A 25,109-nucleotide genomic window follows, 5' to 3' on the forward strand; every position below is an offset into this window, starting at 1 on the left:
TAATAAAAATTATATATATGATGATGATGTGTGTTTCATATCCCTGCAATTGCAACTGAGGGTGATGCATCCGAGGAAGTGGCCTCTTGCCCCCGAAAGATTATAGCATAAGGATATTTGTTGGAACACGAGGAGCCACGGGCCTCTTCGTTGCTTTTTGCTTGCAACCGATGCTACAGAAGCTCAATAACCGCTCTGAAGGTTCTTTAAGCTGTAAACACTTTGAAATCGTAGCTCTGTAATAGGATCAGACTGACGTTTCTGAAGGCGGGACTTCCTGGCTGTATTTGAAGCCTTGCTTTCCCACTTTGTCTGCCAAGGTAAAAGTGACAGCTGTTCATATGAAACAATGGAGAGAGATCCAGTTTTGCTTTGCTTTTGTGTAGCTTTGTTTGGACAGCAGCATATCCATCCTTACCCACTGCCCACACATATAGAAATGGTGGTGGAAGTTCATACACACTCTTTCTATATCTATATGTCAGTTCTAGCACTGCAGCCGAGTTCATTCTGTTTCATACTCAGATATTCTTGTGAAAAATCAATGCAGTTTTAAATGGTTCTTTAAAATATTTCAGAAATGAAAATCAAATCCACAAGTATTATCTCCATGTTGCAGTATGAGAGCTGTGGCCAAACTTAAGTAGAGCTGTGTCGCTGGACCATCCCCAATGGGGATCCATCTTATTCAGCCTCCTGTTTTCCACAGTCATCAACCAGATGCCTTCTTGGGAAGCCCACACACAGGACATAGAGAAAACCGCCCTATCCAATGGAGAGGAGAGGGGGAGTTATACAACAACCCTGCAATGCAATCCATCTTTCTCATATACTAGACAGTGCTTTGTAATGCCACAGTGGAAGTTATATCCCGCCCAGCCCCGGCCCACAATTGTCATTTTCTGCCAGCGGCTGTTTCAGGTTTCCAGGATTCACCTCACCATTGGCCCCACCAAAATACCCACCCTCTGATGGTGTGATGGCTGCATGCCACCCCTAGCGAGTACACCATTTCTCTAGACAACAGTTCATGAAGTTGGCAGATCTTGTAGTGGGGGGGAAATAGTGTGTGGTGAAGAATCAGTTAAATTTCCATGTTCTGCAGGCTATTTCCTTCCATTTAAGAACATAAGAAGAGGCTGCTGGATTAGATCAATGGCCTTTCAAGTCCAGCATCCTATTCACATACAATCCTACCTCCCTGTGAGAAACCCTCAAGCAGGACTCAAACACAAGAACCTGTAATTCTCTTCGGAAATTGTACTCTTTCTTAACATCTATTCACTCATTCATTTCCATGCACAGTGGGGACAGAGAGGCCTCCCACCCACAGGTTTCCTGTTCCTGGCTGACTACAGAGATGTTTTCTTCTACTTTCATATCCAGCTCAGCACAGCACTGAGCAAAGGGCACTTCTTTGTGGGTGTCTTTTTGCAAAGTGAGCAATTTCATTTCAAGGGAAAGAATAAGCAGGTTATCAGCACACACTCTGAAGAAGGGTCATGGGACGCAGCCAGCATCTCTTGTGTGCAACCTTCCTCTTTGGATTGCTCTTCTCCAAAGGTAGGACCTTGCTCAAAGGCCCTTGAGTCCAGCCTCAGGAAAGGACCTGACATTTGTGGAGGTGGGGGAACAAAGACAGAAAAGTGAAGAAGTCGGGTCCTTGAGTGGGAAGAGAAAGAGAGGCAACTAACCAATTCACCTTAAAATGTTCATTGACAGAGCCTTTCCCATATTATTTTTGCCTGTAATTGTGCTCTAAAACGCTTCCAAAAACCTGTATGTATCAAATGCTTGAAAAGAAGATGCTTGCCACATTTACCTTCTGTGTCCCACCCTGAAAGGCATCAGACCTTACTGGCTGGACTCTATTGTTGGACCCTATGAAATGTCAGTGCCTTGTTCAGAGGATAAAGCAGAACCACCAACCACAGGAGACAGGTTCCATTTGGCCATCAGGATCAATCACCAATCTACGTTAATAATAGCTGTCATCACCACATCTTGTACCAGAGAATTCCACAAGGAATATATTCTTCTGCGTCTCTCTCTCCCTCTCCCTCTCTGCTGAATGTCCCACTCTTCCACTTCATTGTACGACTCTGGGTTGTAGTAGTATGTGTGTGTGTGTGTGTGTGTGTGTGTGTGTGTGTGTGAGAGAGAGAGAGAGAGAGAGAGAGAGAGAGAGAGAGAGAGAGAGTATGTGTGAGTGTCTGTGTGTGTTTGTATGAGAGAGAGAGGAGCAGAAGCAGACTTTCCTCTGTCCAATGTGCATAATTTCATAAACCTCAATCATGTCCCATCTCCCCATCATCATTTTTTTAAAACTAAGACAGCACAAATACATTAGCTTTTCCTTGTGACAGACGGTGTTCTGGCCTCTTAATCATTTTGGCTGCCCCCACTTTTTTTTCTTTAGCTCTTTGGTGTCCTTATCGAGATGTGGCAGCCAGTAGTTCAAATGCAGCCACACTAGATTTACACAATGCTGTGTCCATCTTATTGTCCCTTTCCTAGCTGTCCCTAGTGTGGTATTTGTCCTTTTCATTCTGCCACTGCTGCTGAACACCGAGTGATTGCTTCCATTGTTTTGCAGTGGGAAGATGCAGGTGTTTGTGTTTGGGCTGCAGACATTGTCCTGACGTCTGTGTCCAGATCTGGGCATCATTACCACTCCTTGACACCAATAAGCACCTTCCCACAAAACATTTAAAAGGTCATGTTTCTGTTTCAGAAGTGGGTGAAGTAGCAGGATGTTGTGGCTGACTATTGGCACAACTTAATTCCCTCCCTCTTTTATTGGACAGCAGTGGCGTAGCGTGGGGGGTGCAGGGGGGGCCGGCCGCACCGGGCGCAACATCTGGGGGTTAGGGTTAGGGGGCAGAAATCCACGGGTTAGGGGGCGCAAATCCATGGGTTAGGGGGCGCAGATTACTTGCCTTGCCCCGGGTGCTGACAACCCACGCTACGCCACTGTTGGACAGTGGAATGACTTACCTTTCTTCATAGCTCAGTTGGTTAGAGCATGGTGCTGATAACGCCAAGGTTGCAGGTTCGATCCCCATATGGGACAGCTGTATATTCCTGCATTGCAGGAGGGGGTCAGCCTAGCAGCTTCCTCCTCTTCCAGCACAAGCAACCGTAAAGGACCTTTACCAGTGTGGTGTAGTGGTTAAGAGCAGTAGTCTTGTAATCTGGGGAACCGGGTTCGAGTCTCTGCTCCTCCACATGCAGCTGCTGGGTGACCTTGGGTCAGTCACACTTCTTTGAAGTCTCTCAGCCCCACTCACCTCACAGAGTGTTTGTTGTGGGGGAGGAAGGGAAAGGAGAATGTTAGCCGCTTTGAGACTCCTGAAGGGGAGTGAAAGGCGGGATATCAAATCCAAACTCTTCTTCTTCTTCTTCTTCCTTCGTGCATCCCAGCTGTGGCTGATCTTGGGTCCTTCTGAGTGCTAGATGGACCCAAGGGCTCTGTTCGGGTGTTTTCCTCCACCTTGTCATTCTTTCCTCATAGGTATTGCTGAGGAATCCATCACAGTGAAGCAGCAAAAGAATGACATTGTCCTCTACTGTGAAGCGGAGGATAAAAACCTCCCAATAAGCTGGAATAAAGATGGGAATGCATTAGACCATGGAAACTCTAGTCTGTCTTTGGGTGCCATCCTGGATGACCCGAGAGGTGTCTTCGAGTGCAATAGCGCACGTCTTCAGGTGTTCGTCCGAAGTGCGTGAGCCCTTCCTCCCCCATGTGAAGGGACAGGAAAGCAGTGCTACTCCAGAGTCACACAACTGAGGGGGTGTTGGGAAGGGGACACACCCAGATTTGTGGCCACTTGGTGGGGACCATGACAACCCTGTCCAGTGTGAATGTGCTTAGCCTGGCAGTTGTGATGTTGTCAATGGCCCTGGTGGAGCCTGCTTTCTTTGTTTCCTTTTATATATATATATATATAAATTTTATGTTTTGGTTTTTCAATTTATTTATTTTTGCATACATACAAATTGCAAAAACACAAATTACATACATTTCTAATGCACATATATTTGACTTCCTCCCTTTTGTGGTTTCCTTTTGATTCTAATTTTCATGCTGCATTTTCCACATTACTCCATCTAAAGTTATTCTTTAGTTTCTCATAATCATACGTTTAACCCCTTGTTTTACATTAATCCTGCTAATGAGCTATTTGCATGCATACGTTTTTCAAATTTTCCACAAATTTCCCCCAATCTTTAGGAATTTCTTCTTCTTCTTGGTTTCTTATTATACCCGTTAACCTTGCCATTTCGGCATAATCCATTAATTTAATTAGCCACTTTTCCAGGGTTGGTACTACATCTTCTTTCCATCTCTGGGCAAAAACCATTCTAGCTGCAGTTGTGGCATACATAAACAATTTTTTAGGGGGTCTTTTGGTATCTCACCATCTACTATCCCTAAAAGAAAAGCTTCTGTTTTTTTGTTAAAAGTTGTCTTAAACATTTTCTTCAATAAGTTATAAATCATTTCCCATAAAGCATTTACTCTCTTACAAGATCACAGCATATGGTAGAGAGTACTATCTTTTTCTGGGGATTGTTTCCTAATTAATAGGTTAAATTAAATGAACAATCTTACTTCAAAAGCAAACGTTTTACTACCTGCTGTTGCATGGAAGACCTCAGACACCATTGGCAGCATTCATGGGAGCTGTCAAATACTAAATGCCTTTGCTCACATCAGATCTGACTGTGATTTCATTTTTTAAAGAAGTTGAAATCAAATATCAAATATCATTGGATGTCACACAATGACATCAAACTTAGAATACTTTTCAAATGAGAATTTTGAGTGACAAAATTTGTTTCTGTTCCACTTTTAAGCCTCTCGGCTGGCTTGTTCTTTTGTTAGTGGTAAGTATCCTTCTAAGCATATTGCGCAGGTCTCTCTGCTGGTTGTGGTGCAGCAACAGTCCCTGGGCTCCAGGTTTTGTTTTGTTGGGTTGATGGGCTGTTTGGATGTTAGGAGTTGTGTTTACCTAGAAAACCCACCTTACAACCAGAAGTGCTTTTCATCTACTGCCATCTGGGACTGTTTCCAGTGCTTTTTTTCAAAAAAAAAAATTGTTTAGGGTTACTCTCATTTTGACTCCAGAAAATCACCATTTTATCGTTCAAATTGGGAAAAATAAATACAGTAAATGGACAAAAGTACAAAGATTCACAAAATGTTTAGGGGTATGCATACACCGGCATTCCCCCCGCCCCCCCAAAAAAGCACTGGCTGTTTCTAGTCAGTCAGTGGCAAGGGACCATTGATTTATTGATTATTCTTCTCGTTTATTAAATTTCTATCCTGCCTGTCCCCCCAAAGGAGCCCAGGGTGGCAAACATCAAAATTAGTACAGTTTCCATGTGCTCAGAGGCACACTCTATTCAAATCAAGCCACATGTGGACAAAACTCAGGTGTTCTTTTGAGCATAGGATGCATGTTGAGTTCTTTCCCTCTTGACACAGTGTGCCAGAATTGTATTCGTCTGGACGTTGCCGCGATCATGGGGATTCTGCTGGCCAGCATCGTAGCTACGTTCTTCTTGGCTGTTGGCGTGTACTGCATTGCTGCGGGGGAGCCAGGCAGACGATCTCAGGGTGAGCATTGGGGGGCAGGCAGTTGCTGGGAGATGGGGAAACAGCCTTGGAAAAGGGAGCAATGTCCATGTTGCCATTCACGTTCCCATACCTGGTATATTTAATTTTTAATTATGTTAATCACCCATTTGGAGTCACCCTGAAATTTCCTGTTTTGACTTTGCAGCTTCTGACAAGCAGACCCTATTAGCCAATGAGCAGCTCTACCAGGTGAGTGGGTACCTGTGGTCAGTCTCTTCCTCTCCTCCATGGTGGTGTTTTCCTGGACAGCTCCTCCCAAGCTGTGAAATGAGGGGCCCTTTGCATCCAAGAATTCCTTGACTTCTGCAAAGCTTCTTCTGCCTCAGCCTAGGGTGCTGCTTTGCAGAGGCAATATATTCTCCTGGGAATCATGATTCTGTCTGTGTGTTCTTTTAAAAAGCTAGTTTCTAGCCCTCGTGGCCAGAGATTAGCCTCCCAATGGGGTAAAATGAAGAGACTGTGGTGGCAGAAAATCCCCAAAGCAACTTCATTTGAAAAAAAATATATTAAAGGAAGAATAAATGGATGATGAGAACACCTACAGTCCTTTCTGGACAACTGAAGTTTGCTGTGATGTGGGGCTTGTAGCAGGAAGCAGAGAGAGTCCTTCATCCCTTGAAACAGGAGCAGCAGCTGTTTCCAAATATGAGGTGTGTTGGTGCTCCCAGCCCTTTCCTCTCTGGCTTGGAGTCAAAGGCCATTCTTAAGCCTCCATTCTTAAGTGGAAGAAGCACTCAGCCTACACCTCTCCTTCCACAGGAAACAGAGCAGCTTTCTTTTCTTCCCTAGATAGCAGCCTCCTCGGACACAAATGCGTAGGCTGAATCCAAGAGGTCTAGGCATACAATCTCTCCCATGAGTAAGCAGCACTAGATTTAGGGTGGTGGCACTGAGTCAAGGGGGCGCATGATAGTGTTGTTGTTAATACCTATATTTATATAGGTAACTACAGTGGTACCTCGGGTTAAGTACTTAATTCATTCTGGAGCTCCGTTCTTAACCTGAAACTGTACTTAACCTGAAGCACCACTTTAGCTAATGGGGCCTCCTGCTGCCGCTGCGCTGCCGGAGCCCGATTTCTGTTCTCATCCTGAAGCAAAGTTCTTAACCTGAAGCACTATTTCTGGGTTAGCGGAGTGTGTAACCTGAAGCGTATGTAACCTGAAGCATATGTAACCTGAGGTACCACTGTACTAAGAAGATTCACGAAAAATCAGCTGCACCAAAATGAATTGTTGGGAAAATAAGATGGGGGGGCGCCAAATTTTGTCCTTGCTCAGGGCACCATATTACCAAAGTTCGCCCCTGGAGTGAGCAGTTGCAAACGGACATCAAACTCCAGTCGCACAATTTTAAGAGAGTTTATTTTGAATGAGGCTTACGAAAATAAGCATTTCAAGTCTATTGACGTTCTTCAGCTTACAAGCAAGTTTCCACACTCTTCAGCAGTAACGTGGCATCATCCTGCGTGGTCTGAAAGATCATGAGGGGAAAAGGAATGTTGGCAATGTTCTGTTTTTAGGAGCTCTTGATTCAGGTGGGTTCTGATTGACGGGTGGCTCTGGTTAGCTGATAGGAAGAGAAGCATAGCGCCAGGGTGGGTGTCACCTTTTGGAAGTGGGGAGAGTGGGCTTTCATGACATCATCACTGCAGGAGTTGCCCAACTTCCCTCTGCTTGTGCATTGGAGGGGAGACTAGGGTGGGGTGGGGTGCAGGCTCCCCACTTAACACGACAGAGGATCAGAGCAGCTGTGGGGAACCTTTGGTACTCTAATAGGGCTGAACTAAAACTCCCACCATCCCTGTCTGCTAGCCAGGCTTGCTGGGGCTGATGGGAGTTGTAGTTCAGCAAAGGCAGGGGAGGGGTGAGATTCCCAGTTCCTGGTCTAAAAAAAATGGGTACTCTTAAAGGGACAGGCTAGGTCAGAACCAGGTTAGCCCAGCATTGAGACATTTCAAGTGGTCAGGGGACTACAGGGTGAACAGCCCTTGCAGCAACTCTTTCATACAGAGCCTGCTGTAAGGTCTGTGCATGTTTGTTTCTACTCTGGGAGTTCATTGGGATAGCTGCTGGATTTCCTGGTCTTTTTTAAAAAAACAAGGAGTAGACAGAGAAAGTGAATCTAAGGTTGCAAAAGCTTCTGCTCTAGTTAACCTGCTAAATTTTTAACATGCCATGAAAAGGCAGGCAGTAGTACTAAGAAAGAAGTGATTGTGCTGCTGGTTCCACAGAAACTGTCATATTTTTTTGTGAGATGGAAGAAATATTGGGAAAACTCTGATCTGTGATGGGCAGGTCATGACACCACGCAACCTCTTGCCATAAAAAAATGAATAAACAAAGGGCAGGGACTCCAGGCTGGGCAGCTGAAATGGATCCAGCCTTTGATGGTTTTGCTGCAGCAGACTAACCCAGCTGCCCCCCTGGAAATACCTGCAGCCTCCAGATAGCTAACAGGAACCCCCTTCTCCAGTGGCGTCAGGATGGGTCAAGCGCAGCTGGGGGCAGCTTTCAATGCAGACATGGTCCGCTAGCAGTCCCATGCACCAGACTAGTCTTGCCCAAATCCTCCTCGGTCAACCTGCAAGTCCCTCGGGCAGGTTAACAAAAGTACAGACCCCTGTTCTAACTGCAGGCCTCTCTTCCCCCTCCAGCCTCTCGGAGAACGCAACAATGGGCAGTACAGCCAAATCGGAGTGGCCAAGACCCGCCACCGGTGAGAAGGGGATAAAGCGTTCTTCTTCTGATGTGGCAGCAAAGAGTGAATTGCTGATGGCTCCTCCTTTGGCCATGGGGAGCTCAAAAGGGAAGGTTGCTTCAAGCTATATAGTTAACGGTGTAGAAATAGTTTGACTCTTGCTGTGCTTTCATTTCAAAATGTAACCCCTGTTCCTACTATTGAGCTGGCCTCTGTTTGTTCTTCCTTTCCCCCAACTTTCCCCTCTGATTTGAAGGGGCTCCAATAACTAAGAAAGCCAAAAGGGCTTTTGTTGTTTCTGCAGCGATCCACTTTGAACATGGTCTGTTCGCTCTCAGCTGTTTTATAGCAAGCAATGCATCAATAGAATGAAATCAATAATAATAAAGGAAATGCAGCTCCAGTTTCCAACGAAACTGCATCTCATCTGTGTGCGGCGGATACCTTTCTAAATTACTTATTTTACTGAAAACAAATTGCAGTCTTTTGAGTGGTGTGTGGCTGAATGTGTTTTGAAGGAAGATGGGTAGCTTGCTCTGAGAGTTTAAGCTCCACACAAAGTCAGCAACTTGCACAAAGGCGCAGCCACACATTGGACTCACATGCCTTTTGCACGTGGGAGCTGTTTTTCGCCTTTCTTGAAAACGCAGCTGCACTTGCCTTGACCACATCCTGCGGAACAAGTGCCGTGGTAGCTGGGTGCTGAGCGCTCTTACGTGGGACCACAGCTCTTCCCGCAACTGCCACTTCCTTTGGGGCGAGGGAATGAGTGTTTGCTACTTGCCCTTCCCCATCAAGCAGTCCCTGGGCAGCAGAGAGAATTGAGGGGCTTCCAAGAGGGTGCTGAGGGTGCTCAGCCAGAGTTTCTGGCCCATGGCGTTAATGCAGTCCTTCCTTCTGCTGCTGCCGCTCTGACTAGCGTATCTTCCTCACCTGCCTTCCTGACAGCTTTTAAGTCTTCTCACCCTGGGCATAACCAGCAATCCCTGCCTTCTCTGCCCTGCCTTTTCCCACTATGCCACATCCGTGAATTTTCTTGAGTCCTCTGTTAGCTACAAAGTCATCAGGAGTTCCCAGCAAAGAACATAAAAAGGTAAAGGCACCCCTGACCATTAGGTCCAGTCATGACTGACTCTGGGGTTGCGGCGCTCATCTCGCTTTATTGGCTGAGGGAGCTGGTGTACAGCTTCTGAGTCATGTGGCCAGCATGACTAAGCCGCTTCTGGCGAACCAGAGCAGTGCACGGAAACACCGTTTACCTTCCCGCTGGAGTGGTACCTATTTATCTACTTGCACTTCGACGTGCTTTCGAACTGCTAGGTTGGCAGGAGCTGGGACCGAGCAACGGGAGCTCACCCCGTTGTGGGGATTCGAACCGCCGACCTTCTGATCCCCTTTAGCAAAGAACATACCAACCCATTAAAGAATGATGTGCAAAGAGAGCCAGTGTGATGCAGCATGCTGGCCTGGAAGGCACTTTATTAGAATTCCTTGCAAACACAACCAAAACAAAATACATACAGTTCTGTCCCCCAAGAGGTCAGCGCATATGCTGTGGTGCCCAAACACAGCATGGCTGGGTGAGAGAAGGGCAGCAGAGAAGTCAGCTGAGATTATTTAATCAGGACCGACCGTTCTCCCTGGGTCACAGGAGCACTTTTTGGGGTGGGTGGGGACCAAACCACAAAGGGGCTGAAAGGTGGGCTGATGTGGTGGAGAAGGGCCAGGACTGATGAATGAACAAAGGGAAGATGCCTTAGAACAGGGCTTGGCTTCCGTCAGCCTCCATAGTAAGGCTCTAGAAATGGGACAAGCCTCTCTGCCCAGCATTTCTCCCCCCACCTGCATAACCCAGCAACCAGCTCCTGCCCAGGTGTGTGGCTGGAGAGGAGGAATCAGGAGAATCTGAGCTGCCTCAGGGTTGGAACACCGTTCACAGTGCAAGCCCAGGTGGGCCTATGACCCTAAGCCCATAGCACCCTTCCCAGTCCCTGTGACTTGTCCCAGGTCTCTGTGCCCGACATCCTTCTCTGCAGTGCAGGGCTGAAGTTGCTCCAGGCATGACTTGGATACGACGCTTATCTGACCCAGAAGGAGGCTCTTCTACTGGGCCATCGAGGAGCTGGGAAGGACCCCATCGGAGGCGCACTTGGACCCATTGAAGGGAGTGGACTGAGCTGCAGAGGAGGAGGATGGTTTTCCAGGCTGTGAGACTCAGGGAGAGGTGTGAGGCGACCCACCTGCCACCACGGGAGACGGCGGTGCCACCAGCAGTCAGCAACAATGAGGTTTCGTGGCTAGAGACTGTGGTATGTCTCAGAAGGCCCTGGGCTCCAGCCCAGCATACACCTCCCGCTGGCCTTTCCGGATGGGCTGTTGGAATAAAGAGGAGAGGTTACTCACCAAGGGTCCTTCTGTGATGGGGCCATTTCTGTCTCCTCCTGGAGAGGCCATGGGGATCACCAGCAAGCAGGGCCTGATTGCCTCAGGTGAGCAAGCAGCTGCCCGCAGAGGGCTGCAGGGCCTTCCTGCCAGGTGTGCCCAGTCTAGCCCTTGGCCCTCCCAGTGCTGATGGCGTTCAGGCTCCAGGTTCTTTGGCCGCCCTCCATAGACTCTCCCTCCCGGTCCCTGGCAGCCACCCTCTGCTGTGCTTACCTCATAGTCTGGGTTTGGGACAGGTGGGGGGCGGTCCACCTTTTGGCCTGGAAGACAATGCAAAGTGGGTATTTGTTAGCACAGCCAAGAATTGGAGGCGGTTATTGCAGGGCAGTTAACTGTGGGGCATCAGCCCCTGTCCGCACATACAAGGAACTCCTAGGTGCTTTAGCTGAAATACTTTGTGTCAGAACTATGGGGCTATAAAGTCCCCCCATCCCACCCCAGAGCAACTGCTGCTGCTGCTATGACTTCTGGGCTGGGCCAATCAGGATCCCTGCTGGGGTCTAGCCAGCCAACCAGCTGGTTTCTCCTCCAGTTCACCCCTTGAAGCAAGTCCTGAACCAGCTGATCCCATCCCAGCAACAGCCAGAGGAGCCTTCAGGTCCCCCAAATTCTTAAGCTGTGGGTGTACCAGAACCCACCCTTGCCACCAGATCTGCAACCCTCCCCGCCTCCAGCTCCAGATGGGAGCCATATATGCTCGGCATTCATTTACCAATCCAACCCCAGCATAGATGACTTCCAATTTTCTCTGTGGGACAGCGGAGGAAGCCGAAGTCACCCCTGTGGAGAGCCCTGGTGTACCACAAGAGTACTCACCTCGTGTCCGTCCGCGGGCGCCTCCCCCTGCGGCCCCCCCACCAAAGCCGGTGGCAGGCTTCTTGCTGCTGCAGTAGTAGACCAGGAACATGATCCCCAGGGTAATGAGCAGGTCAGCAACGACAATGCCGGCCACCAGTCCGATGCTCAGGTCCACGCAGTCATCACAGGCTGCCCAGGAGAGCAAGAGAGTCAAGCCATGGAAACTGGGGCAGCCCTACTATTAGGCAGCATGGGGCAAGGAAGGGGTTGGTGCACTGAGCCAGTGGCATAGCATAGGTTGCTGGCGCCTGGTGGGTAAAATGTTTCATCCCCTGGTGGATTGGGCAGCCTGGTAGTGCTGAGCCATCATGCAAGGAAGCTCTCTTGTGTGCCGGAGTCCAGCAGAGGAGCCTCTGCACAGAGCTGTCCTCCAGCCTCTAGATGCTACTACACATACAAGGGGGTGGGCGGGATTTGTCTTGTCCTTCACTGCAGGCAGCAAAATACATTGGGATGACCTGGCACAATCTGGCTCTGGAGAAAGATCTCACTGGGGTGGGGCGGCTGTCTCCTCCAGTTTTATCCAAGTCTGCTAGGGCCGGGCAGGCTTTGTTTGCAAGGTCAGGGAATGGATACCCCAGACTTGGCTTCTGGCACAGGAAGAGGAGAAGCTCTTTCCATCTCCCTTGGATCCCTTCACCTCCCACATCAGAGGAGCCCTGCAGCTGGGTCAAGCCAAAGGTGGCCCAGCTAGCCCAGTGTCACAGCAGCCAATGAGATGCCCCGAAACAAAGCCCACAAGCAGGACAAGAGCGGGACGGCACTCTTCTCTCTCCCCCCCCTCTTCGATTCCACCAACTGGTATTATTCAGAGGCATACTGGGGGGTGGAGAATAGTCGTCCCTCACAGTAGCTCTCGCCTGAAGAAGGCACAGGATTTCTAGCACCAGAACCTCAAACTTGAGCACTGACCTTTGATTTGCAGATAAATCTTGCGGGATGCCGTGCCATTCTGACAGGTGAAGTCACCCTTGACCACTTCCATGTTGTTCATGGCTTCAATGGTCAAGATTTCATTTTCTTCGGTGACATTATAATTTCCATTCTTTTTACTGACCAATTTCCAATTGGCATTTTGTAGAGGGCAAGTGACAGTCACGCGGCGCCCAGAGATGCCCACTTCGTGCGATTCAGAGGATGAGGCTGGAGAACAGAAGACAGGTGACCACGGGGCTAGGGCAAAAAGGTCTCCATTCTGCCCTTTCCTTGGTGCCTCTGGCTGAGAAATAGCTCTGATTTCATTCACCAGCCCCTCAGAAAAGCCTTGTCCAAGGCCTTTAGAAACCTTTGGTTCTCTCTGTTTCAGGACCTCTCATGCCAAGGGCACTGGGGGGGGGCATCCTCCATGTGGAACGTAGTGGGGGGAGCAGAGCTGAGGGGATATAACAACAGCTTCTCCCACCTGTGACAGTTCTCTCTCTACCAGGGCATTTAAGAGATGCTAAGACTCCTGCTTTTAACTCAGAGGAGTTTTTATTTGAACCGACCACAGCTGTTTTAGTCAGGAACATCGGTTAGGATGTTTTGTTTCATATAGTTTTGAATTAGAACATTTAGCAGCAGAAATTATGTTGAAACTGCGGGATATAAATTATGGAAACAAGCTCCCCTCTAGTTAGCATAGCTTCCAAAATTTCTCCAGTGAAAAAAGGGACATCTATTCTATTACTGTTATTATCTCCACCCTGCCCATTTGACTGGGTTGCCTCAGCCACTCTGGTCAGCTTCCAACATATATCAAACATAATAAAACATCAAACATTTTGTTTAAAAAACCCTTCCCTATACAGGGCTGCCTTCACGTGTCTTCTAAAGGTTGTATAGTTATGTATCTCCTTGGCTTGGTAGTCGCATAACTCCATACCCTCCAACATTTCTCCAGTGAAAATAGGGGCATCATGGGTGGCGCTGTGGTCTAAACCACAGAGTCTAGGGCTTGCCGATCAGAAGGCTGGCGGTTCGAATCCCCGCGACGGGGTGAGCTCCCATTGCTCTGTCCCTGCTTCTGCCAACCTAGCAGTTCGAAAGCATGTCAAAGTGCAAGTAGATAAATAGGTACCGCTCTGGTGGGAAGGTAAACGGTATTTCTGTGCGCTGCTCTGGTTTGCCAGAAGCGGCTTAGTCATGCTGGCCACATGACCCGGAAGCTGTACGCTGGCTCCCTCGGCCAGTAAAGCGAGATTAGCGCCGCAACCCCAGAGTTGTCCGCGACTGGACTTCACAGGGGTCCCTTTACCTTTAAGGGGAAAGCTGGACATTCTGGGATCAAATCAGAAACTGGAATGGCTTCTGTAAATCTGGGACTGTCCCTGGAAAATAGGGACAAGTACTTGGAAGGGGGGGTCTGTGTTAGGTATGTGGGTGGTGGACTAGCTCCAATCTGCAGCAGGGCCAAGGTGGGGGGCATGCTATGCAAGAGAAATGTGGAAGTTAAGATCCCCAGGATTAGTGTCTGCAAGGAAGCTGTGAGGAATCCAGCTCTGCTGCTACTGCTGGGTTGGTTTTCAAAGGACTGAGGGCCTCACCTGCCCAGGGATAGCCTGATCCATGTAAACATGCTCTTGAGCTTGATGGGGGTGGGGACATTTCCCAGTTCACCCAGTGCCTGTGTCCTTTTCCTGGCATAATTTAAGCCCCAAACCACCTATGGCTAGAAACACTTGGAAGCCGCCTGCAGGCAGCCCTGGCACCGTCTACGAGGGCCCCTCCCTAGTGCCCCAATCATCTCTCCCTCAGCAGAGCTGGCTGAAGCATGGAGGAGGATGGGGGGGGGGAGGGCGTCATCCCAAAACCTGTGATCCTCCTGCTCAGCCCCTTAAAAGTGCTTCTTGGGTCGAATTTTAGCAAGGACTGTTCTTCAAGGCCCTTTGCCACAATGGCTCCTGCAGTATCTGCAGAGGTGCTACCAAACTCTCGCTTTAAATGAGTTCCAGGTTACCTGCTTGTCCCTACAGCCCCCTGGCTGCATGTATAGAATCACAGAACTGTAGAGCAGGATGGGACCCCTACGGTTATCTAGTTCAACCCTCAGCAACATAGGGATCCTGCCCACAGCCATTCTTGGGTGGGCTCCAACCACCAATGTTCTGGTTGATAGTCAGATGCACCGATCCACTGCACCACAGCAATGGTCTGGGAGTTTCCTGTGGTGTTAGGAGAGCCTGTTTCAGCATCATCAGCGAGGGGCAAACTCTTGAACTGGCTGCTCTGATGTAACCCAAATGGGCCCCCATGGTAGCAAAGGAGGGCATTGCCTTCGTGCCCAGTTTGTGGGCTTCCAGGTTCCCTTTGGTGGCCACCACTAGGAACCAAGGCCTAGATGGACCTTGGAGGGCCCTTTTGACCCAGCAAGGTGATGTGTGTCCTTCTGATGTCCTCCCACCCAATCCAGCCCTCCCACCACAACAAGCCAGGTGTACTTACACAAAGGGAGGACAAGACCCAAGGCTGCGAGACAGACTCCCAGGTGCATCCTTCTCCGTTTCCAGCTATCTCCTGGCTCTTGCTTAATTAGACTTCTCCCATCCAATTTGTGCCACCTTGTTTACTCCTGTAAAGGGAAAGGGAAGGTATGCTTTTGGGGTGTCCTGGAATCGCTGAGTAGGAGTCTTGGCAAGTCTTTCAGCAAAGAGAGACTGAAGACACTCAGAGTTTCCACTGCAACATCCTCAGAGCAGCTTGAAGTGTCTGCGACACACAAGCCCTGCCAGGAAGTGCAGAAGCGTAAAGGGCGGGGGCTGCTGGTGGTGGTGGTGCAGCAGAGGCTGCCCTACTACAGCTCTCTTGACATGGAGCACAAAAGGCTGCCGACTGTGGAGGAAAAGGAGGACTTTGGGACAAGGACAGAACAGAAAGCAGCCCCAAGCGAACTCTGGCCCAAGGTCTCCTCTGAGGCTAGTGCAAGCCCTGCCTCAGTTTCCTCAAGTCAGCCTGCTGCATCGTGCCAGAAATATTGGGACGTCGCCAACGACTCAGAGCAGACACAGAGAAATGTATGAGCCCAAGCCAGCCTTTCCAATTAATTCCAGTGGGTCTCCTCTTGAGCAGGATTGCATCAGAGGCCACCCATTGAGTATCTGTGGGCTCTCCAGTACATGCCAATTTCCTCATTTGAGCTCCCATCAAACCACAGAGCCCTTGGACTCTGATTTACAGGAAGGCTTGTGAACACAAGTGGCGATAGGAAGGCAGAGCGCACAAAATGCTATCCCTCACCAATAGCTGCAATACCCCTGGGCCTGAGCCCTTTCCCCAGGAGACCCTTTGGTGGGGGGTTTCCCTGTTACATGGCTGGAATTGTGATTGTAGGACCTGCCACTTCTGTGGCAATGGGAGATCCCCTTTTGACAGCCCCTTATAGGTTTGGCACCCACTCTGTGGCAACGCCTCCCTGTTACCCATATTGTGTCCAGCTGTCCTCCTTGCCCCCTGGGTTGGGTGCTCCTTGCTCCCACCCCAAGGTTTCTGCTGGGGGCCTCCCTGCCCTGGGCTGAGCCCATCTGTTTCAGTAGCTGTTGGCCTCTGTGTTAGTTTGGAGTCCCTTTGCTGTGGCTGGATTGCATTTCTAATCCTGCAGGGCAATACCTGCTGCAAGGGATGTTGGGAGTTGTAGTCCAGCAGCCGAGCCTGTTAGGGCTGTTGCTGAGAGGGCTGCAGGAGGACCTCTGGTGGTGTGTGATCTTGCAAAAAAGAGAACAAAACATAAGATAACATAAGATAAAACTGTTCAAAGTGTGGGGATTTTTTGCCAGTGCTTTTTTTTCTGGAAAAAAGGTGAGGGAACTCACCCCAAGGTTTGTTTATTTATTGCAGGTGTTATAGAAAAAACAGGGGGTTTGCCTTTTGCTTCCCAACTCCCCAAGGGACTGATCAGTCCATGATCAGTCAGAGATGAATGGATGGAGGCAAGATCCATAGAAAGCAAGGCAGATCTTTATTTTTCTTTTGCAACAGTTCCTTCCCTTCCTTGCAAGAAGGTAGGAGAGACCCATAACAATGGTGCGCAAGCCCCTATAAACTTTTGAAATTGCCCACCCTGTAGCCCAAGACCACCCCCCAAAACATCATATATACACCATCACAGAAGGAGGTGGTCTCCAGCAGAAATCTGAGAGGATTGCTTCTCTCCTGCCAGGATTCCTGATAATGACTTACTTGATTGCCTTTTCTGGGTGGCCTGGCCATTCCTTTGAGATGGAAAATGCTTTAGTTCCTGAATCTCTTACGGATATTGATAGTTTGCTCAGCTTAACAGACTGTATTTGCAGGGAGGTGTAAAAAGACAATCGGAAACTCCAAAGACAATTGGAAAGCTTTGCCCATTTCCTTCCTCCTCGCAGAGAAATATTTGAGGTCAATTTGAGAGACCCAAAATGGTTTCAGGATTGCTCTCCTGTACTATTTCAGACACATGGTTTTAACACAGGTCAGCAAACTTTTTCAGCAGGGGGCTGGTCTGTTGTCCCTCAGACCTTGTGGGGGGCCAGACTATATTTTGGGGGGGAAAACAAATAAATTCCTATGCTCCACAAATAACCCAGAGATGCATTTTAAATAAAAGCACACATTCTACTCATGTAAAAACACGCTGATTCCCAGACTGTCTGCGGGCTGGATTGAGAAGGTGATTGGGCCGGATCCGGACCCCGGGCCTTAATTTGTGTACCCATGGTTTATATGCTTATGTATGTGTTTGCCTGGTACATTTATGAACATCTATTCTATATTTGAATCCTTAGAATTCTTATAACGCAGGCCCAGTCACAGTGCCCCCCACCCCGTCCCTGGCTAAATGTAAGGCGTGATTAATAAATTCAAGCGCACAATGATCTGGATTAGAAATAGCCACAACTTTATTGATTACAGATGTAGGTGAATTTTTGGCTCAGGCATTGGGTGTATATCCATTCCAGCCGCTACCATCCCCCCCGGACCAAAAAACCCCACAATTATTTGTTTTATAAAAGGTAAGGGAACTCCATTCCCTTGAAAAATAACAGCATATGCTAATGACAGGAGTTCTGAAATGGGAGGCAAGGGGGGGTGTTGTTGGAGAGGCATTGATCCCCCATGTCCCCCTTCTGGGGAGATGTCTATGTATGAGATGGCTGGCACCTCTTCCAGGGCAGCATGTGAATACATGGGGATGGAGGGGAAGCAACTGCATTCTTGTGAATCACCCCCAAACACAGGCACCAGATTTTGCAATGGTATCCTGTTCCGAAGAAGGGAAGTTTGGTTTTGGCTTGGAGAGGCAGAAGAAGAGCCTCCATCACTGGAAGGCCAGCTGGCATGTTCAAACAAGCTTCATTGCAACACCTCTTGGCAAGTCCGTTGACCGCTGTCTCCTCAATGTAAATCTCTGCCAGCCTCCCTTATCATTTGTAAATTTAAAAACAAAATAACACAGATTCTTTCTGGAAGTTTTAAACCAAGATGGGTTAAACGAATGCCAGTTCTTTCCCTTTCCCTCTCCTTCCCCCCATCTACTAATCAAGTAGTTTTTTAAAAAAAAATAATTATTGAAAATTTAAACAAAACATATTATCCAAAAACATATCATCCTTAATTCCCACCCCATTTTTCCTCCCCCCTCCTCCCACCCCCCCCCCGACTTCCCTCAGTTCCAGTCTTTGGTTTCTCTGCAAATGCTGTTCTCTGCATGTTGCAAAGTTGTATAGATCCTTAAATTGTTTAACTGATTATTGTCAATAAAAAGTTTGTGAATGTTTATTCAAAACCTGCCAAGGAGTCCAGTTAGCTTTGTTGCGTCTTCAAATACTTTGTAAAGGGTTCCCATTCATATTTAAAGTCACAGTTATCCTTGTCCCTTATGTGTCAATTTTGCCAGCTCTGCATAGTCCTTCAATTTTTCTTGCCATGATTCTTTAGTTGGGATTTCTTCAGTCTTCCATCCTTGTGTTTTTAAAACTCTTGCGGCCGTTTTCGCCTACATGAAAATGTTTTTCAGGTTTTTTTGGCAGGTCTTTCCCAACAATCCCTAACAAAAATGCTTCAGGTTTTTAAACAATGTTAAATGGAACTTTTTCTTTAATTCATTGTATATCATTTCCCAATTTTTTAAAATTACATTACAATCCCACCACATATGATAAAATGTCCCCTCCTTTTCCTTACACTTCCAACGTATATTTGAACTAGTTTTGTACATTTTCCCTAACTGCACTGGTGTCATATACCATCTGTACATCATCTTCATATAATTCTCCTTCAACAGGGAACAATCTGTAAATTTTAAATCAGTTTTCCATCTAACCAAGTAGTTTTAATCGCCTGAGGCTCTTTCCAGTAGATCTCCCCAAATATACCAATTTATTTCCCTTTAAGTACTCAGCTGAAAAGAGGAACGGAGATGCACTTTTAGAATCCATTTCTCAAACTCTTCCTGGTTGTTACCATTTGAAAACTTTTAAACACCCATACACCATACCTTCCAACATTTCTCCAATGAAAATAGGGACGTCCCATTCCATAACAAGAATTTTACTATTTATACCCCACACATCTTACTGGAATGCCCTAGCCACTCTGGGCAGCTTCCAGAATGTATATAAGAACATATTAGAACATTGAACAATAAAAAAACCTTCCCTATACGGGGATTGCCTTCAGATGGTTCAGGGGTTGGATAACTCCATACCCTCCAACATTTCTCCAATTAAAAACAGAGTCATCCTATCATACCCTCCAACATTTCTTCAATGAAAATAGGGGCATCCTAAGGAAAAGTGGGGCATTCCAGGATCAAATCAGAAATGGGGAAGTCTTCTCTAAATCAGGGATGTCCCTGGAAAATAGGGACACTTGGAGAGTCTGCATACACTGCCGGAAAGACATAAATATTCCTATTATTTTGAGCTCAACTTGGGCTGGTGCCTTTCCCAGCTAGGAATCTTTTGATCAACAAATACTAAAAATCCTCAAATAAATACTTGCAGGTGTTCAGGCTCGCTCCCCTCACTCTTCCCTGGCAAGCCCATCAGCAGGCAAACCCCTCACTCTCTCCCTTCTTCCCCTGTATTCAGGTTTCAGTCCCATCGGGTGGGACACCCATGGATCATCTAGTCCAACCCCCTGCGATGCAGGGATCTCAGCTAAAGCATCCATGACAGATGGCCACCCAAACGTCTGCTTAAAAACCTCCATGCCCCAAACTCTTCCAGTTGCTTTCTTCCGATTCTTGCCCTCAAACCTTCCCTTACCCAACCCCCTTCCTCCTCTGCAAACCTCCCCTTCTCTTCCTAGAGCAAGTAACCCTTTCAGCACTCCAGCCAAATTTCCTCCTCCCAGCCAACAACCCCCCCTTTTTTTGTTTTGTTTTGCCTGACCACATCTCCTAGTTTTCCTTTGTCTTCCTCCCAGGAATGCTTTAGAATTAGCGGTAACTCTTTGCAGTGGTTGAACTTCCGGGAAAGATGGCGAATTAGGGGGAGCCATCTCTCCCAGGCCACCCAGGGCTGATCCAGACGCAGGAGTTCGGAACCAGACGGAGGAGACCCTAAACCAACGGGCTAGAGAAAAGGTGAAGCCCCATCGAACCTTCAAAGGCAGAAGGGGAGGTAGGGGAGCAGCTGAACGCCGGGAGAAGCGGGGAGGGAGCCCGGCCATGCGCTCTGCTTTAGAGCAGACCCCGAAGCAAAACACGGGAGGAGAAGAGAAGCGGGGAGATCATCCCCACGTTTCGCTCTGTCCCCGGATCTTCCTCCCCCCCCCGCCCAACAAAGGGGAGACCCAGGTTCAGACCCGGGTCCCGAGTCGCCAGCGACTCTAGCCGCATTTTGGAGAGAGGGACGCAGCGATTGCGCCACCGGAGAGCCGGGATCGCGAGGCGCAGGAGAAGGAGCGCGGCGGCTTTTGGCGCTGCCTCCCTGAAAGCACTGCTGTCGCTTTGACCCCCGGCCAGCTGGGTCTGCGGAGCCCGCTACCGCGGGTCGGGACCCCCCAAGCCCAGCCGGTCCGCTTTGGACTGGGTGAGCGCGGAGGAGATGGAGAATGGTGGCGCCCACGGAGGAGGCCTGAGCCGACAAAGGCTCCCTCCTGCGGACGCTACCGATCTCCAAGCCTCGTGAGTTCCCAAACGCTGCAAAAACCACCCTCAGGTTGGTGCGCCCCAACGGAGATTTTCCGAAATAAACAAACAGATAATTTTTTAAAAAAACTGTTTCCTTTTTATCAGTTTTCCTTATTTTTACTCTAGTCTTACGTTTATTCCTTAATCATTACCCCTCCCCGCTTTTTAAATTTTTAAAAATATTGCTGCTACTACTACTACTCTTATCATTGCTTTCTCCCTTCCCCCCTTTTTCTTCTTTTCTTATTAATTTTATCACCATTATTATCATCAATATTTGAATTCCCCACCCTTCCCACCACACCCGGGAGACGGGGAAAGATATTTTAGCTATGCAGCAGAATAAACCAGGATTTTTGACTTTAAATTTTTAACTTCACCATCCATTTTTAAACTTAACTCTCTACCTTGATTTTTTACCTTCATCTTTAAATTCTTATGCTTATCCTTATACTTTTTATTTGCACATCTTCATTTTTCTTCTTACTTCAATATTTTACACACACACAATCCCCTACCACCACCCATCTCTCTCCCCCCCCCCTTTTCCTTCCCCCTGTACCAGGGCCATAGCTAGGGGGTGGTGAAGTAAGCCCCCACCAAGGGTGCAGGTGAGGGTTTGGGGTTTTTTTTGCAAAATCGGCTTAAAATATGTCAATAAATATATCTGTAAATAAAAATATTGTTTATTGCATCATAAGAAAAGGTTTTTAATAGAGGGTGAATTGAATGGGTGGAAAGAAGAGTTAATTTGTCCGTGGCTAGGGGGCACAATCTGGACAGTTCTGCCAGGGGCGCAAGATCACCCAGCTGTGGCTCTGCCCTGTACATTTTTACTTGTCTCTTGTATGCTTGCATGTTTGTCCTTCTGTCTGATTGTTTGTCTGTCCATCATTCTGCCTCCAGGGCATTCTGCCACCACTCAGCCTCTGCGGTCCGAGAGAAGCCCTGGAATCAACCAACCTGCTCCTGGGAGGTCAGCTGTCCTTAGGGAAGCAAGAGTGAAACAAGGGCATGGTAAAAGGAAAGAGGCTCACCAAAATCATCGACTGCAACATTTAAGACCCACAGCCCAGACGCAACAGCGAGGGGTACTTAAGGTGAAAGCAAGACACAACAGCAAGAGACCTGCAGAACCCCACCGCTACCGCCAAAAGCCACACCACACAACCCGAAAGAGATCGACGGGAAAGCCAAAATGGCCACAACCAAGGGGGATACCGAAACCACAGAGACTGGCATGGCCCCAGGAAACAGTCACACAATACAACCACAACAGGACCCAGAAGACGTTGACCAGAAAGTTAACGAAACCACCAAAGAAATGGCTAAACTGATGAAACAATTAGAAGAGATGGTGGCCAAGGTCGACACTCTCAGAGGCAGCATTACCTCCTTGGAGAGGAAGAACCAGATACAAGGAAAGCATTTACAACAAGTACATAAAGAAAACAGGGAGCTGAAAAGCAAGCTAGCGGACCTTGAGAAACGCTTAACAGCGGTTTCAAACTCTTCCAATGCAGCCTTGTGTTAGTGTGTTGTTTACAATAGAATAAAACTTGCTAACTGTTTGTCTCACTGTATCGTCTGTGCAAACTCTTGGGGTGACCAGCTTGAGAGGGCATCCGGGCCTCAACATCAAGCGATCATTGTGAGTGTCATGATTGCATGTGAGAATTACAGGCTTCTGTGCATACTGCATGTTTCATACTAGGATGGAAGCATTGCAGCCATGTGCATGTGCCATGCCTGGGTGCAGGAGTGGCTGCGGGGAGCCAGAACCAAGGGTTGGGGCTCCAAGTGCCAGCAGAGCACCCCTTTGCGGTGATATTCATACAGCAGCCAAGAGCTCTCTATAATAACATGCAGATGAGTGTTTGCTTCTTGTGACTCTGGCATGTTCACAAGCTCACTGAATGTCAGAGCTGGGTGGGTCAGTGTTGAGGCCCAGGATGGTTACACCTCATGGGGAATAGGGCTGCGGATTTTCCTGGGATTTCAAAGGTGGAAGTGACGTCTGGGGGAAATTTCTGGCAGGTGGCGGTTTGTCCTGGATCAACAATTTTTGGGGTGTCCTGGGTGTGTTTACTGCTGCCACCAGCCAGCCAGCCATGTGAGGGATAGGAGATGGCTTGGGCTTTCCTAGGAGGACTGTCTCTCTTTCCTAAACAGAGCAGTGGGTGCAGAGTTAGGATTGCATATTAAGGCCACAAATGACTCCTAGTCACAATGGCTGCATGCTACCCCCTGAGGCAGTAAATGCCTCTGAATAATACCAGTTGCCAGGATTTTAGAGTGAGCTTCATTAACTATGAACCCCAAGATTTGGAATCTCCAAACTGGTGCCAAAGTTTTGTAATAGTTTTGCAGCATTTTGTAGTGCAAACCCCCCACATTTTGCAGTAAATTGGACCGTGTTGGGTTTGGGGGTGTTAAATACGAACCCTGCTTTGAAGTATCAATTCCTCAGTTTGGGGGGGTCCTACAAAATGTGGGGTTTGCACTACAAAACAATAAAAAACTTTGGCACCCGTTTGAAGTGAACCAGACTATGTTGGGTTTTGGGGTGATACCTATGACCCTCCCCCAGTTTGAGCTCGGTTGCTGCAAAACATGGGGTTTGCTCTGCAGAACGCTACAAAACTATTACAAAACTTTGGCACTGCAAATTTTGGGGTTCACAGTCAATGAAGCTAAGAGTGGCTTTGGCACTCAGTTTCTCCTTGTGGGCCTCTTCCCTTTGGGGCAGGGGTCAGCAAACTTTTTCAGCAGGGGGCGAGTCCACTGTCCCTCAGACCTTGTGGGGGGGCCAGACTATATTTTTTGGGGGGGGGATGAACGAATTCCTATGCCCCACAAATAACCCAGAGATGCATTTTATTAAATAAAGGGACACATTCTACTCATGTAAAAACATGCTGATTCCCGGACTGTCCGTGAGCCGGATTTAGAAGGTGATTGGGCTGGATCCAGCCCCTGGGCCTTACTTTGCCTACCCATGCTTTGGGGCATCTGGTTGGCAGCTGTGAGAATAGGATGCTGTACTTTGTGGGTTCTGTTTTGCCTGCTGCATCTGGTCCAGAATTATTCTGATGCCCCTGTCAGTGGCTTCCTCTTGCCTTTGAATCCAGCTCATTTGGGATGTGTGCTTTCTTCTCTGTGGTAAAGGATCCGCAGGACAAGAGAGGACAACCTGCGGAGGAGGGCAGAGGCAGAGAGGATATTAAATTATCTGGGGGGAGGGTCAATAAGATCTCCCTGGGGAAAGCTCTCCCAGCAGCCAAGTGACATCAATATAACATGAATGGAAGATATTTTGTTCCCAAGTAGTCTTGCTGCACACACTGCATGGTCATATTTAGAGGATATTTAGGGGATATTTAGAGAATGTTTAGAAGGGAGTGCAGAGCACTGGAGACTCAGAAGCCCAGAGAAGTAGCTCCTGCGGTTCTCTGAGCTGACTGCCCAATCCTGGTTGTGATGGCTGACTCTGAAGGCTGCTTCTCAGGCCAGACAAAGGGAAAACCAGCTCAAATGCAATCCATCCTTTTCTGTCGGATCAGCTTTCGGCCAGGCCAGAAAGCACAAAGTGCCTTTGTGGAGCCAGCCCAGCTCCCTCCCATCCTCCCATCACCAGTGTAGGAACCTGTTCAGCAATCCTTGCTGCTGTTGCTACATGTTGAGACCTGACCCCAGCTGTATGCCCTTCCCACAGCCCCAGAGAAGGAGGCCTCGCGGTGCCACAATCCATGCTCAAGAGTTCTCTGTTGCACTCTTGGAAGGCAACAGCCGGACCGGCAGGGAAGCTTTGCTGGGAGTGGGGAAGGGCTTGCAGGCCAGATGTGGGGGGGGGGGCTTTGCCCTAAGCAACCCTGCTGCATGCTGCTTCAGCCGCCCCTGTGCTCATGGTCATGTCACCTGTTATTTGGACCTGACCTAAGGTGCAGAAGACATCAATAGGTGCCTGCTCCAGAACCTTGCAAGCTTGCAAGGCAGGGCTCCTCTCATCAACGGAAGAGAGAGCCTCTGAGCATGTGTGAAAAGACCCTGTAACCCCCCCACCCCCCCTACGCACATGCATGCTTCTCAGGCTTTAGAGTTTGTCATTGTGAAGGCTTCCTTCTTGTCTCTGCCCACCCCACCAGCAAAGATCTCCCTGCCTCTGTCTTTCATTTTGGCATCTGCCCTGTTGCTCCTTGAAATCCTTATTCTTACTGATCACTTGCAATAAATCATTTTAAATTCTTATCCCAGCAGCATTAAGGTTGTAAGGTATTCACTAGGGCTGAGCTGAAATTCCTCAGAAGACATTTTTCTTCTGAGTGACTGCCCAAGATCTATTTTCCCCCTCACACCCTTAGAAAAAAA

General features: G+C 48.3%; 2 protein-coding genes and 1 long non-coding RNA gene across 9 annotated transcripts; 2 read left to right on the forward strand and 1 right to left on the reverse strand.

The window, feature by feature from the left end:
• The first annotated feature begins 1,320 nt into the window (after nt 1–1,320).
• LOC310750681 (T-cell surface glycoprotein CD3 gamma chain-like) lies at nt 1,321–8,771 on the forward strand. Its single transcript, XM_083589180.1, has 5 exons — nt 1,321–1,563; nt 3,515–3,724; nt 5,498–5,629; nt 5,796–5,839; nt 8,307–8,771. Exons 1-5 carry the CDS (start codon nt 1,503–1,505, stop codon nt 8,370–8,372), a joined length of 513 nt encoding a protein of 170 aa, XP_083445306.1. The 5' UTR covers nt 1,321–1,502; the 3' UTR covers nt 8,373–8,771.
• Nucleotides 8,772–9,797: 1,026 nt separating this feature from the next.
• CD3E (CD3 epsilon subunit of T-cell receptor complex) lies at nt 9,798–20,125 on the reverse strand. 7 transcript variants are annotated; one of them, XM_083587266.1, is made up of 7 exons: nt 19,999–20,056; nt 16,235–16,905; nt 15,074–15,200; nt 12,563–12,793; nt 11,609–11,779; nt 11,006–11,052; nt 10,601–10,723 (listed from the first exon to the last, which is right to left on the reverse strand). In XM_083587266.1, the coding sequence occupies exons 3-7, from the start codon at nt 15,120–15,122 to the stop codon at nt 10,667–10,669; spliced, it is 555 nt and encodes a 184-aa protein (XP_083443392.1). In that variant the 5' UTR covers nt 15,123–15,200; nt 16,235–16,905; nt 19,999–20,056; the 3' UTR covers nt 10,601–10,666. The 7 variants fall into 7 exon arrangements, with proteins under 7 accessions (XP_083443394.1, XP_083443392.1, XP_083443391.1 ...); XM_083587265.1 differs by lacking the exon at nt 19,999–20,056 and having other exon boundaries at nt 16,235–16,329; nt 16,805–17,058; XM_083587268.1 differs by lacking the exons at nt 16,235–16,905; nt 19,999–20,056 and adding an exon at nt 16,048–16,210 and having other exon boundaries at nt 9,798–10,723.
• Nucleotides 20,090–22,312, forward strand: LOC310749946. Its single transcript, XR_014541879.1, has 2 exons — nt 20,090–20,229; nt 21,648–22,312. It is a non-coding gene; the product is annotated as an uncharacterized lncRNA (long non-coding RNA).
• The last annotated feature ends 2,797 nt before the right edge of the window (nt 22,313–25,109 follow it).

The sequence above is a fragment of the Podarcis filfolensis genome, assembly GCF_964270895.1.
Source record: "Podarcis filfolensis genome assembly, chromosome: 15".
Taxonomy (NCBI): domain Eukaryota; kingdom Metazoa; phylum Chordata; class Lepidosauria; order Squamata; family Lacertidae; genus Podarcis; species Podarcis filfolensis.

Excerpts from the sequence above, each read along its gene's own strand:
- LOC310750681 (XM_083589180.1), top strand. The coding sequence starts at position 1,503 with ATGGGACGCAGCCAGCATCTCTTGTGTGCAACCTTCCTCTTTGGATTG. Across the intron at positions 1,564-3,514 it reads TGGATTGCTCTTCTCCAAAG|GTATTGCTGAGGAATCCATC; the intron begins GTAGGACCTTGC and ends CTTTCCTCATAG. Across the intron at positions 5,630-5,795 it reads GCCAGGCAGACGATCTCAGG|CTTCTGACAAGCAGACCCTA; the intron begins GTGAGCATTGGG and ends TTGACTTTGCAG.
- CD3E (XM_083587268.1), bottom strand. The coding sequence starts at position 15,122 with ATGCACCTGGGAGTCTGTCTCGCAGCCTTGGGTCTTGTCCTCCCTTTG. Across the intron at positions 11,053-11,608 it reads CGCCCGCGGACGGACACGAG|GCCAAAAGGTGGACCGCCCC; the intron begins GTGAGTACTCTT and ends ATTGTCTTCCAG. Across the intron at positions 10,724-11,005 it reads TCCCAAACCCAGACTATGAG|CCCATCCGGAAAGGCCAGCG; the intron begins GTAAGCACAGCA and ends TTATTCCAACAG.